General features: G+C 43.0%; 1 protein-coding gene across 8 annotated transcripts in view; it reads right to left on the reverse strand.

The window, feature by feature from the left end:
• Positions 1–14923, reverse strand: part of Klc (kinesin light chain) — a 181506-nt gene that overhangs the window by 47573 nt on the left and 119010 nt on the right. For 7 of the 8 annotated variants that reach the window (XM_075865941.1, XM_075865937.1, XM_075865940.1 and 4 more), the window contains exons 7-8: positions 4806–4914; positions 4481–4633 (exon numbers count right to left, since the gene is read on the reverse strand). In XM_075865941.1, the coding sequence (XP_075722056.1) occupies positions 4481–4633; positions 4806–4914 (262 nt within the window). Of the gene's footprint in view, positions 1–755; positions 3865–4480; positions 4634–4805; positions 4915–14923 lie in introns of those variants that run through there. The other variant, XM_075865944.1, reaches the window with a different exon arrangement.

Genomic DNA, 14923 nt, shown 5'->3' on the forward strand with positions numbered 1-14923 from the left:
AGATTTAGCGTTACATTGTTTACATTTTGGGTAAAACATGCATCTTGTAATTAAAACATGTTGGTGGTTTTTGATGCCCACTTCAAACAGAATTCAGCAATGGTGTGCACGGATCCACTTCTTCGATAGCTCATAGCAAACGACTGAATAAAATGGTTTCACTCGCCTTCAGGTAGCTTCGACGACCGAGTATTACAGATAACTTAGATAGCTTAACATAACTTTTTTACGCAGATTCTCTTTTCGAACGTCCCTAGCCCAATTAGAAGATTAGCATAAACAAATCTGCAAGATAAGCCTCCACTTTAGGGGCAATATTTATCATTCTCAGTTTTTTTTTTCTTCTTTTCACTTTTTTTTGGCACTTTTCACTTTTTTTTGGCACGTTGACCCTCTGCTAGATGATGCCACTGTCACAGCTCAGGCACGTAAACACTATCCTGGTAAGCTAAAACACACTGTGTGCAAATAACATCTGCAGCATGGTAACATTATTACCTTTGCTATCAGACTAACACAGAACTACAACTTTCTATTGCTGCCACAGAAAATGGGCACAAAGATGTCGGTGGTTCAGCAGGAACCACTGACACATTGTGCCAAGACAATGTGTTCCAGAGATCACTGGTGAACTGACAGAAAGTGAGGAGGAAAAAGAGTGAAGTATGCTTCGCAAACTACAAATGCACATCTATGAAAAAAAAAAAACAACGAATGTGTGGGTGGAAAAGCATGCAGCCAGATAAAGTGAGAAGTTACGGCCATCTGAAAGCATTTTATTGTAACCACTAAAAATAACAAATCCTCAATTGCTCGAGGCACTTGGTGGCACAGAGTATTTGCATGAATAAAATGCCTATTCACAGAAACAACAGAGCTCGAGTATATAACTGATGTAGAAATAACGTGCTTAGCAAAACAACAAAATATACAGACATCCTAGCAACATTTCAAAAGTCCTAAAAATGAAGAAATAATCAGCTTAACCACCCTGCAATAAGCAGAAATGAAACTGAATAAGAATTACAGAAAGCATGTCATAAAAGAAGAAAAGGTGCATGCAGTTGAATCTCATTAATGCAAACTCGTCTACTTCCAACTTTGTGGCATACTTGAACTGACGCAACATGTCATTGAGATTACATGCATTTCAATGAACGAAAATTTCCGGCAATTTGCTTTACGAATTGAGAATGCTGGATAGCGTGACACTCCACCAGCAATGCACATTCAAAAAGTGGTTGTACTGAACGCATGCTGGTCATTACTGCTGAAAGGGCTGCGCAGCCAATTGCATTGCAAGGAAAAGATTGTGAGTACCTCTCAGTGTATCTCTCAGCTCAGCTGACAAATAAGCGAGGCCCAGTTTTGGAACATGCCTGACATTGCGGTGCTATGCACAGGTCTCACGTGGAGCACAGTGGATATCATACAAGCGTGCCATTTTTATTTACTATCAAAAATATGATCTAAACGTAGGCTTGCGCCACCACTTATTTTCACTGGCTGCACAATTTGCAAATGTGAATTTCAAATAGCAAGTGTTTCAATGAAACAACAAAACCATGGGAACAAAGATTGGTTATCCTAGCCAAACAACAACGGTTACCTTGAAATTAAGGTTATTTCTTGTGGAAGAGTTGGCAATTTTAGTAGTACAAACGTCGCAAGTTCGGTCCGTAGTAGCAAAAAAAAAAAAAAAAGCTGAGTGTAAATGTATCCCAACTTGACAAGTATGTTAATGCAACACACTGTGCCACATTGCTCGACACATCACTGGCCTTTTCTTATAACGAACTGATTGAGTAGAACAAATTCTTGAGGTTCTTGGAGTTTGAATTGCTGAGGTTCAACTGCATAAACATATTAATGAAAATCAAAGATCCCTTGACCAAGAAAAGATGATGAAAGGTAGAGAACATTGACCCCACATACACTAGAACCTCGTTCATGTGCTGTTGTTATCCTAAACAAGGTACAAACCAAAGCAACTAAAAGACATTATAGCTTCGATCCAGCACAGATGGTAAATAACACTCTAGCACACGATGAAGCTTGTACTATCCTGGGCAAGGTAAATTTGGTGAAGACTTGCATCCTAACAAAAGCACGGTGTAAGACACCTCAAAACACAAGAGCCCACTTAGTGACTGTGGAAGTTTTCTACAACTTAGCTGTTGTGCCTCTTGGTGTTAGTCACACAGGCCTTACACCTTTTCTGGTTCATATCCAATCTACTGAATTGATAACGTATGATGAGGTTGTAGCAAATGAAGCACAGCCAAACAGGATAATTTGCCTTGTTCAAACCTGCCAACGCTGGCACTAGGAAATCATACAAAATGATACTGCATGAACGAGGTTCTACTTTAAACCTTTGCACCAATGTATATAAAAAAGCAAATGTTTAGCCCCATGAAAAGTTATCCGTTGCAAACAACATACCGCATGCACCAATTTGAACACTAAAATGTTTTTCTAAATCTGCTTCAAAAAGTTATGCCATTAAAAGATGTGCAAAAGATAAGAAATAGCAGTAAAAATTAAAAGATGAGTAAGAGCAATAAAGTTGGCAGTAGTATGAAAAAAAAATATGGCATGCACAAGTGTGTTATACTACAAGCCCTTAAACCTACCCCATTTTTCTTAAAATTGTCACGATAAGAAAAGTAGCTCAAGATTAGAAAAACATGATCACAGATTTGCATAAAGTATAGAAAAAGAATAAGAAAACAAAATAAAGAATCCTGCTTGAGCAATTTAATTGCTTCTTGCCACTGGCCCCACTAAATGACAACAACGAAAAAATATGCTCCGACTAAGTTTGTGACACGAGACAGCTGCCGTAGGAACTTTGCACCTGTTTATCACAGTTACATTAATTTAAAACCTCCCCTATAAACTTGCCAAACACAAAACCCCAAAGACATGCTTGGCACATAATTGTGTGTGGGATCACTGAACACCAGCAAATTGCAAGCACGTAATTAGACTGTACAGTGTTCCATTTCTGAGGCAGAAGAAGTGAAATCGCCAACTTGCACAGAGAGCTGCCCACAAAGTACATAACATTGTATTGCTAGTACGAAAAAAGGTTTCAGCAGCCTTTTGCATGAACACAATTATTCTCGACGTTAAATTCTGCAGGTGGCATTGTGTTGTGCAGTTTCGCTTTGTGCTTTATTTGCAAACTGCTACTTGGCATGTTTCCCCAGCAATACATTTGATAAGTAGCAGTCACTTTCTGCTGCAGCACTACTGAAGTCTGCCTCTTCCTCTAAAAAAAAACTCCGACAGCGACGATCAAGCGTAAAAAGCACTTTCATTTTTAAGATGCATTCCGTCCTGCACGAGTGTGTGATATCCTACAGTAACTCTCTGGCAATGACTGCTTTTGGTTGAGTGTAATAATGTTGGGCACTTTACGGCATGCCCTCCAACATGAGAATTAGAGCCTAGAAGAGCCAACAATGAGCAATAAGTAGGATATGACATACAAACAAGCATCTTGCAACATCCTCATCTGTGCAGTCAGAGGCTGCTCCCGATATCAGTGTTGGAGCGGCAGTGTGGGAATGAAGCAAGCCAATGCAAGTCAGCTTCGAGGATTGCAGCCCCTGGTTACGAGCCCCAATGAAGTCCTATTGGGGGGGGGGGGGGGGTTAAAACGTTCTGGTGTTCAGTGAACTCAACGCTATGAGGGCGGGGCCACAAAATAAAACCAGTTTAAGAGCAAGATGGGGGAAGTGTTCAGAAAGAGAAGAGTCCCGAAGGGCTCTTCCACTGGGGCCATAGCTTGGAGCGCCGCCGAGGCCACACACGACGCGTCGGGGTTCCCCACATGCATACTGCCGCTCTCCGCCGCTAGAGGGAGAAACACACGTGCTCAACCGTAAGTGCCTTGTCTTTAAAGACAGGAACACAATCCTTTTAACAGCAACACAGGGCTCGGTCATCCGCACCTGTGCTTGTGAGAGCGCAGGAATAATGCTAATGACTGTCGAGTACACGCCATAATGAGGAACAAGTAAACGCACCTATGAACCCCTGAAAAGTGTAACATTAGCATAATGCTCTTCAGAACCGACAATTTCACCCAGCGACCATGCAAGTGCCCTAGTTCTATTTATAGGGCTTTTTGCAGAGAAAGCAGAAATAATTGAGGGCAATAGAGTAACAGCAAGCTTGTTAATGCACCCAAACCCTGTACATACTGCTCCCTTACTAATATATCACCATTCATAAATACAAGCGTTCAAAGAACTACAGAAAACCTGATCCAGTTACCCTCTGCCATTCATTTCTTTAACAACTCAGTATAAAAGGTCCCCCAGATGGCACCCAATAAAACGTACCGGGAGGCGAAAAGCAGTGCACATGACCACAGCGAAGAATAAGACTGAAAAGACCCACTGAAGAGCCAAACTGGCTACTGGTCAGAGGGGCGACGTGAAGAGCACAGTCGTGCAGCCATTCTCACCTCGTCCTGCGGCTGGCCATCGTAGTTGACACTGTCGAGGGACTCGCGCGAACCCCTCCGCGACCCGGACTTGCCACTGCCACTCTGCCTCTTGTCCTTGTGCGTCGAGAAGTCCAAGTAGGGTATTGAGCGGCCATGCCGCTGTTCCAGAGCCTGTCATATTTATGGCAGAGTCATATTCATGAGCATTTTTGATAATCCAAACAGAATTCTGTAGTCCCCCATGAGTTTAAAAGTATGCACATTGTGCAACACAGTACTGCAACTGAAACACGCAATCAGACCTGCCAACACAGCTATGCGACTGCATGCAAAACACACGTACCTCCTTGCGCGCCCTAAGAGCACAGTCCTCCAGTGTCTCGGCTGCCTCGTACTTGCCCTGTCGTCGATATAGGGCACCCAGGTTCTTCAGTGTGGTAGCCACAGTGGGGCTGCATGCAAAACACAACAGCTCTTACTTTTGACACCCACAACAAATACCTTTCTCACCCACTCTTCACTTATACATTTTCTTGTACATTCCCATGTTTCCTGCATTTTGTACCACCAATAAATCTACCGACACCATTTTATTACAACCCCCTTCACACACATTGTTGCTGCTAGGTTCCTGCCCCGATATGTTGTGAATTGTTGTTCCGCTAGATTTATTGAGAAGATATGCCAATGAGTCTGGTGATGTGGATTGCCATATAGCCATTGAGTCGCTCTAAATAAGTAACAATTGTTGGGGCTTAATGTCCCAAAAATACAATATTATAAAGGACGCCACAGTAGAAAGCTCCAGAAATTTTGACAGCCTGGGGTTCTGAATGTGCACGGGCCTCAAGCACATTCACCTGCATCGAAAATGTGGCCGCTGCAGCCACCAAGCGCGTTGAACACAGCCGGACTTCCATCAAAGAGTTCTTATGGCCATAAATTTTTCTGAGGTAGAGTTGTGTGAAATGTGTCTGCTTTATTATTTAGCTGCATTTTCCCCCCATTCAATTCCATGTTTATATTACAGTCAGAACTCGGTACAATAAATTTCAAAGGGGGGGGGGGGGGAGTGATTCTTAAATGAAAAGAAGTTAAAAGTGAGCCCCATAACTGTCTCTCAGGGGGAGGACACCTCAACAGTAGCTCACGAGGGATGGGGTAAGGAGGGAATAAAAAGGATAGGAATTAAAGGTATAGAGATAGAGATAGGCGCAGGAACAGCCACATATGGAAGTAAGAAGAAGATATGAAAGATGGACCCGGAAGTCTGAGGAGGGTGCACCACTCAGCGAGAGCTCTTGTCGGCGTAAGGAGATGGCATAGGGCGAGCCAGTCGGCTAGAGCTGCGCTGTCGTCGGAGATCGGGGGGGCACAACCGGTCGGCACTAAATCCAGTGAGCGAGTTCTCAAGGGGCCAATAATATTGCTCGTTATCTTGAAAAGTTGTTCAAAAGTAAGAAATTCAAGCTAAAATCGTAATTGCAATTAAATGAATTGCCTACCTGTGCTGGGTATACATCCGCAATTGCATTATTCCTTATTAAGTGACAAAATAAACAAAGTATTACAGAATAAGTGCATGTTTATTTGAGAATGAGCATGACCTCTGCCTGATGAGTATAGCTCAACTGCTGCAAGGCAAAAAAAAATCCTGAGTGTGCTTTCATCTTATGCACTTCAAAACATCAGCATTAGATACTGATTCATCACGTTGGTTAGCGTTTACTGTTTCAACCTTGTCTTTGCTTTCATCACCTTTTTCTTCTTGTAACTGCTACGGATCTAACTGGTTCGTCCGCTCAGATGACACACATACTTTGTCATCGCACTGTGCATAGTGTTCAAACTTGAGTGAACACTACGCACCCTGCAACTTCATGTCATAGGTCACTTGCATCACATTTTTCACTATCGCCACACTCCTTTTGTGCTCCTTTCAGAGCTAATCGTGAACACACAACCATCAAGTAAAGGCGAGCAAAACAACAGTGAAACGAAAGCTTTCCAACAAAACAGAGGCAACGAGGCAAAGCCTGACATGAAAAGCAAGCACAGGCGATGGTGACAGCGCTGGCGCACATTTAGATTTTGCCAGGCGTAGAGTCACTATGTATGCTCCCCACAGGAGAAGAGTTGCACATAAGTCTGCCATCTTGCCTACCAAGACATCCTTGTTAAGCAGGAAGGCTACTCCTGTCAAATGTAGGAGCTGGCACGGCTAGGCAGCTCCTTGTGTTTTTCGCCCGCTCATGACGCGTCGCAGGTGCAAAAACTACCGCTTTCAAAAAAAAAAGGGAAAGCTTAAACAATCAAAGAACTTAGAAGAAACTGGTGAGAAAGGCTGTTCGATAGAAGTCACTATTTGAAGCAATATTTGGATTTGTGCAGTGCGAATAGCAACATTCTGAATGCAAAGCAACTTTGAATACTGAAGTGTGAGTACGAATTGAATAACTTTCAAATATTTCTCAAATAGTTGGTCTGAAATAATTCTCCAATAGTTCGAAGCAAAATTGCAGATAAGAAAGTTGTAGCAGATTTCTAAGCCTATTCTTATGAGAAAGCAACGTAAAACTGTTTCTTTCGGCTAAGTTGATAAAGCATTGCCAGGGTGGTGTTTTGTAGCTGTATGAATAAGGCAATGCAGCAACCGAATTTTATTTATGTTTGTGATTTGGTGAAACCAAAGTGTTGCCCACAACACTTCACATGTGAAAAGCAAAGATGACGTTTCCTCAGCCTATCCTCCTCTTTCAACTTCTGTGGAAGCCTAACAACAGATGTAGCGGGCAAGGGTGTGCTCCCTTCAAGTCGGGAGTTCCAAATCCGCCTTGTAGACTTCAAGATATCCGAACATCTGACATTTTAGATGTCAGAAATCTGGGGTGTGCAATTTTGCAAACTTCCTGCCCAAAGTGCAGGTTCAGAACAGCATTAATTGAGCCCCCAGCCTCTGCCACATCTATCATCAGAGAGAGAGAGAACTCTTTATTGAAATGCAGAGAATTTAGCCGGCATATAGAATTCGCTGACTTGATACTCTGCGTGGAGAAGGGGATTGATGATTAAAAGCATGAATAGGAAAAGAGAGAGAAAAAAATACAATGTAAATATAGATGATAGAGTAAAAACAAATATAGGAAAAGGCCACCTCTTGGACCATTGAATGAGGACGCACATTAATAGTTTTTTCATAGTGTCAAGCTACACCTACAGCTTGTCTAGCTGACCGATGCTGTCCAAGTATGCAAACAAAAGTTTCATAGCACGCCTCTGTAAAGTGGGGCAGGCTAAAGGTCTCAGTACGCAGTCAAGGGAGAAAGTTCTCTCGGTTATAGAATGCATGCAATGTTCATAAAGTGCCAATCATCAGCGTATGCTCTACACTCAAACAATATACGTTCCACAGTTTCGATGGAGCCACAGTTGTTGCAATACAGACTCGCTGACTGACCGAAGCGGTACCGTAGGCTGTTCAACATAGGCACTGTTTAAACGTAGACGATGATATAGCGTTTACAGATGGCGAGGAATTTCGAATGAGAGTCTTGTTCTCAGATAGGACTCGATTGAGTGAAGGAAGACATAATGATGTGTCGGAAGGTTCCAGCGTCTCTTATTTTCATCAATCGCAAGTCTTTTGGCCATCTGGGCTGCATCTGATTTAGTGAAATAAGTTCATCTGTAATTGTGGTGTCGAAGACCTTTGCGTGCTGCTTCATCTGCTTTTTCGTTGGCGGAAATGCCACAATGAGCTGTATCCACTGAAATGTGATAGAGTTCCCTGCGGTAACAGGCAGGTGATGTAGATATGCTATGTCGAATGAAACGGGGTAAGAATTCGTTTTCTTTAGGAGGTTAACAATATATGTAGCACTTCCTTGGAGTCGGTGAAAATTACCCATCGGTCTGGCGTTTAGCACAAGATGTAAAGAACAGCTTCTTTGATGCCATGAAGTTCTGCTGCTGTCGAGGATATGTTCCGTTGCAGTCGACAGGATAGCATTTGTTTTGTAGAAGGGATATAAAGTCCATAAGCAGAAGACTCCTGGGTGGTTGAGGCATCAGTGTAAATATGCCAGTGCTGAGCATAGTTCTCGGCTAAGAAGAGGAGAGTAGTCTGCACCAGCGCAGCCTGTGACATTCGTCTCTTTGCCCCATTGATGACAGGTACAACTTTTTTTACAGTTAGAGGCGAAAGTGTCCAAGGAGGAAATGTTGCAGGCATTAATTTTTGTGGCTGATTAACAGGGGAGAGTTGAAGCATTCGCACAGCTTGGCCGAACGAAGAATTGCTGTGCATTAGGTGAACTCAGTACAGGAAATGCTTTTTACCTTGTAATACATGTCGAAGATGAGTACGCATGGTTTCTTGGATAGAGATGACATCCAGTGGGTGACATCCTGCTTCCGCTACACTTCCCAATGCTGATGAGCTCTTGGGGGCCCTAGACATATTCGTAGGCAGCTGTTGCGTGCGGCTACCGAAATTCTCTTGTTTACTGGGGAGAATCGGTGAAGCTCCGGTAGACAATGGCACAATGTTCCTTCAATGTATGCTTTCTGAAGCAGTACCATTGAGCAGCATCTACATTCCCATCGTGTTCCAACCATGAAATTGAAGAGTTGAGTCGCTGCTACTATTCTAGTTCGAAGTTTCTTCACCTGAGGAAACCAGGAAAGATTTCTGTCAATGATGAATCCCAGAAATATTTGAGACCGTAAATAGGTCAGCGGTCGTCCACCGAGGAGTAGTGCATACTTGCTCATTTTGTTTCTTGTGAAAGCAATGGCTGTGCTCTTTTCTGGTGAAAGGTGCATGCTTGGGGTGCTTGATAAGTGGAGATGTTCTGTAACGCTTTTTGAAGTCGCTGTTTGGTGATGTAACGTGACCTTGAAGCGTTCCAGATACAGATGTCATCAGCGTAAATCGTGATGTGTACTTCTCAAGGAAGTCACTTCGTTATGTGTATCAGGGTAAGGTTGAAAAGGAGTGGGCTGAGTACAGCACCCTGGGGTACACCCTTATCTACTGTAGAGAACTGTGTGGGACCATTTGGAGTGCTCATATATTTTTCACTCTTTTAGATAGTTCTCAATCAATTTGTATAGATTCCCTCCTAGGCCGAGATCTTCCATGGTTGCGAGAATGGCATGGTGAAAGACTGAGTCGAAAGCTGCCTTGATGTCAAGGAGTACGGCTGTCGGGATTCAACCTGTGGAGAGGTCCTTTTCAAGAAAAGAAAGATTACCACTTTGAAACCAGCAGTATTTTTCTTTTAGTCAATACATTTGCGATCATATAACACCTGAAAGGGAGCTCTGCCACATACGATATTGTGATGGGGTGAAGCATATTGTAAATATGAAGGGGCCACTGCCATTCGCAAGTTGACTGTACTTGTCTTCAGGATATTCAAATAGTAATGATTCCAGAGAGAATTGAATAGCAAACACTCTTAGAAAAATATTCACAATTTTGAATATTCACACAACCTTAGTTTTGTTTTAAATAGCAAACAGGAAAACTCTCCCAGAAGAGATTCTGGAATTTAAAAAATCAACAAATCGCTCATTTTCAGAAGTTTTTACATATTGCTGCACGAGAAAATAGTGAGTGGTATTAAAACAAGTGCTAGAATTAGGTCAATTTGTGTTTCCCTTATAACACAAACCACAGAGTTTCCTAAATATACGCTAGAGGCAACTCTGGCAATAGTGTCTATGGAAGCTGCAACGTAGGGTGCTTCAGTGAGCATGGGAATTATGGATATGACATGGATTTGGCTAGTCTTCGTACATTATGTTCGTTCTGGCTTCGCATGGCTTGAAGCTGCTTTGACAAGAAACAAGAATCAGCAAGTATTCGGCAGTTACGCTTCACCACCTTGACCTTTTAGGCTTATCACTTCAAATCAAGTCAGGAAGTAACAAACGGCTTGTTCTTTCTTTCAAAATGAAACCAAAACACAGCAATCAACGAAGCCACAAGTGCATTCACTGCCCGCAAGTATGAAGACTAAGCAAATCCATGTCAAACCCATTATTCCCATGATTGCTGAACAATCGCAGCGCCACTGTCCACTTTAGTTAATTTTAGGAAGCTCTATGATGCAAGCTAACCAGAATTTCAAGCCAGTCTAGGTAGATGTGGCACAAAGTAAACATCATCAGGCAACACCACTTTTGATCTTAACTGAGTTGCACGAAAAAAACTGAAGTACAAAAGGAAGACACCTGGACACGAGACCTTTTGTACTTCAATTTTTTTGTGCAACTCAGGTAAGATGAATTACCAACTCCCCTAGCTGTCCATGCTTCTCTACCACTTTTGAGCTGCACAGTGCTGCTTGCATTGTGTTTTGCTGTTCTGAAAATTCAGTGAAGCGTATATTCAAACATTTGCTAGTGCATAGTTTTATCTTCCGGTTCCATCCGATTTTGTCAATGGCTTTTCCACTGACAAGTGGGCGAGAAGTGAGACATAACATTTTTGTTATAACTTACTCTAGTTGAAAAAATATTACTATGAGCTTTTTATAGTGTCGCAAAGGTGCAACAGAAATCACATACAGTGTAAATAAACAATACAAAACACCACCGCAGGATATTCGCTACTGTACCAGACAACTTCAGACACTGGTGACGCAGTAGTATAGCAGTGGTGAGGGCGCTGTGGTACCCAGCACACGTGCAGCCATGAAGTTGGCTGTCCCTCAAATGATGCTTTTTACAATCGTGAGCGCACTTGGCAAATAGGTGCACGACCGGCGAATGCGACCAAAGGTGCAGCTCAGCTACCTCAAGGTAGCATATATGCAGTAACTCTGGGCAAACACATAAAAAAATAAGTGAGCCATGAAGTTGTGCATATATTACACTGCTGCAAGTAATTTTTCAATTTAAATTCATTATTTTGAAGTGTTGTTAGAGTACAAGGGTGATAAAATTCAATACATCGTTTTGAAACATTCAGTATTGTGAAATTCATAGATGTAAGATATTTTTAATTTAAACAAATAGACCTATAGAGGAGGATTTTTAAAACAGTTGCTCATTTGTAAATCCTTTATCTGACAGTATACATTTCTCAGCTAATGCATTGTTTCTTACATCGCATTCTCATAAGTAACGCAAGAGAGGCGTTCTACTATAGTGCCAAGAGAAATAACTGTGCAAGCTCGTAAAACACCAAAAGCTTGATTGAACTAAATTAGCAATATATAGAATATCTTGCCACAAGCACAGCTTCATTATATCAAGGTTTGGCTATACGTGCACAGTGTATTTTGATTCATCGCTCAAGTGCCAACCACTGGCACGCATATGCTCGCGTCTACGCGTCAACAGGGTCAAATGCGCCTCTCGACGTCGGCGTCGGAGGGGCATACGCGAGTAGGCGTGAGGGATCAAGCTGGGCTTGATATTTTTGCCACGCGTACGCTACGTCACCACGCGTACAGTAGCGCCAAGCAACCAGAGGCCGCGATACCTCCAAACGTTATGCCTGATGGCCGCCGCTTCGAAGGCACGGCCGAGTACTGGAAGCAAGCACAGGAACTACTCCAAACGTTCCTGAATGACCGCTTCGTAATCTAGAACGATAACGACACGACGAACGACTGGGAGTGCTACCAGCGTGACTTGGTTTCGTGCAGAGTTCGAGCGACGCCGACAAATCCAGCAAATTCCGGCCGGCTGGCTTGCGCCGGTCCTGAGAGCAATCCTCGGCCGAGCGAAAACATCGTACAGATTACTGGAGCATGTCGGTGTTCCTGTGCTTTTATCTGTGATTTTCTATGCTAAAAACGAGTGCAAACAGACTTCGGAGATTTAAAGCTTTGAGCGTGAACCCTCGCCTACCGCGGAGGCAATTCAGAGCGATGTCATATGCATCCAGCATAGGCCTCTACCCCCTAGTTCGTATGAGCCAGCACATGCGAGGAATATCGGCTGAAAAAAATCTACGGTTGTTTCCATCGCAACACAGACACCATATATGACGCCCGAAAGATCGCGTAGTGCATACGGAGGAGTTTTTATCTGCACTGTGTTTGTTTTCAACATCGGTATTCATCATCGTTGAAAGCGAACCTCGCACTAGCCAGCATATTTCAGTGATGAGAAATCGTACGTACTTATATAAGTGTATTTGCGAATTGTATGATGCTGAAACATTTGTTGGCTTCAGTGCAAATCGTTTTCGTGTGTTGCCAAGCTAATAACAAGTGTGCGCTGGTTGGTAGCAGTGTGATGTGATTTCGTGTCGGGTACCAGCGACGCTGACACATTGAGCTGTCAGCGGTCTCATTTCCATTCACGTACAAGACAGAAACTCGAGCGTGCTTTGCTGTGGTGATCGAAAAAGAAAGTTGCATGATTAAGTGCTGCTGGTATTGCCTGCTATTTCACTTCTCGCTTCTTCTGCTTCTCTGCCACGCTCAGTAGCAAATACATTGTTTGGAGGCATTTTAACACACATATTCTTAATTTATAGTTCATTCTGATGCTCATAGCTATAGGCATACAATGGTGCTGCTCTGTCGTTTATAGTTTACTATAATATAACGCCCGTTTTATTTACAGCTGGACATATAACTGAAAACCTTGTGAGAAGCACCTGATTTGAAATCTGCACGACAACACGATAGTAGGAAGAGAAGCTCACCACTTGTATGCACAGAATGAATGAAGGTGCGCTGATACTGTACTGCACTTTGTATAGAAGGAATGCAAAAAGTACCTCATGTGACTTATGAGACCTTTCAGAACTGTGCATGTATTTATCTGTTCCTCCAGACTGTAATGAGCTGAAGATATTATTCGATGGTTTCGAACATCGAATCTTTGTATGTGTTTCCAAGAACTCCTTCATTTCTATTCAGTTTTTTAATATACACTAACTTGGACTATATATGCATGCACTTAAGCATATTCAAAATATCAAGATATTCAGTTTAGCTATGTTAGAAGACTTGCCAAAACTTCCGTACGGTGCTCTGGTGCAATCATATGACCACTATCTCTCCCATCAAAAATTTTGGGCATGCTTTATTGCATTACAGTCGAACCTCGATATATCGAACGGCGCGGCGATCGCGAAATAGTTCGATATATCCAGAATTCTATATAAAAAAAATACGAAAAAATGCGTCAACAGCTTGCTGAAAACAACCAACGAACCGTTCAAGCGTGGTGCAGTAAATACTCACTTGAACATTCAAACATAGTATTTATTGTGTTGGTTTAAAATATTGAAAAAGAGTAGCCTGCTTTTTGTTGGCCATGGCGTGTTTGACGACTGCGTCCTCAATATAGCCCAGGCGATCCATAAGTGATAGGCCGGTGCCTTCAATCGTGCCGCAGTGGCGACGCACAAGGGCCAATGCAGCTACGACCTCAGCTGATGTCGGGAGTGGGGCACCATTAGCGCTTGCGGGATCCACCTCGGCAGAGTCTTCATTTGGCTGCTCAGCAGTAGCTTCGGCGACAATCTCCACATTCGTGAGCTCCGCCGTGAGCTCTGCCGTGAGCTCCGCCGTTCGGAGTTAGGCCTGTCGCGCACCACAGCGTGCGACAGGCCTAACTCCAAACGCACAAACACTGCGAGCACAACGACCGATGCCTGCCGATGCTACGGGGGAGGAGCTTGCAACAAGTGCGCAGTGTGCCGTTGACACCATAGAGACTGCAACGACTGCAAGCTGCAAGGCTGCAGCGCGCGTACGCTGCTACGTTAAAGTGGCGCTCTCGGCGCCATCGATGTGTGCAGCATTCGTAAACGCCCGCCGCTCTACTGCTACTTTCAAGAGTTGCGGGAAAGCTCGCCGCCTGTCAATGGAGCGCGGGCGGTTTGGGGTGGCTGAGTTCGATATATCCATTATATGTCAAATTTTCTTCGAAATAAAAAATCAATAATGCATGCGATTTCCCGCGTGATATAGGAACCGCTTGATATAGGCAATAATTCGATATATCCGTGTTCGATATATTGAGGTTTGACTGTATAAGGTATTTTGACTATTGACGACATGTGAAGGCCTTCTACACAGTGCTTGGCTGCAATCTCAAAACCAATGTCTGTCTCATCAAGAAGTGTCAGATGCATTTTGTAGATGTTAAAGGATATTTAAACTAGCAGCAAAGTGCATAAACCTTCAACACAGCACTGATCTACATTCACAATCCAGCTTAGAAGCCATTGGTAGTGCTCTCTAACATGTTCAAATAAAGTTATCAAACACTGGAATGATCTGCTTAATTTGGTTCGTGATACCAGTGTGTCTGACTTTTTAGAGGCACTTGTATCATAATAATGTTCTATTTCTCTCATTTTTTACCGGGTTGCACTCAGGGGGTAGTGTTACGTTGGCACACTTATTGTGATGTTACTGTTTAAATGCTTTCATTTTGTATATATGTACACCACTCCTGCAGTAGCCTCACATTGGGCTGCCG

This window comes from Rhipicephalus microplus, chromosome 6, assembly GCF_043290135.1.
Source record: "Rhipicephalus microplus isolate Deutch F79 chromosome 6, USDA_Rmic, whole genome shotgun sequence".
Taxonomy (NCBI): domain Eukaryota; kingdom Metazoa; phylum Arthropoda; class Arachnida; order Ixodida; family Ixodidae; genus Rhipicephalus; species Rhipicephalus microplus.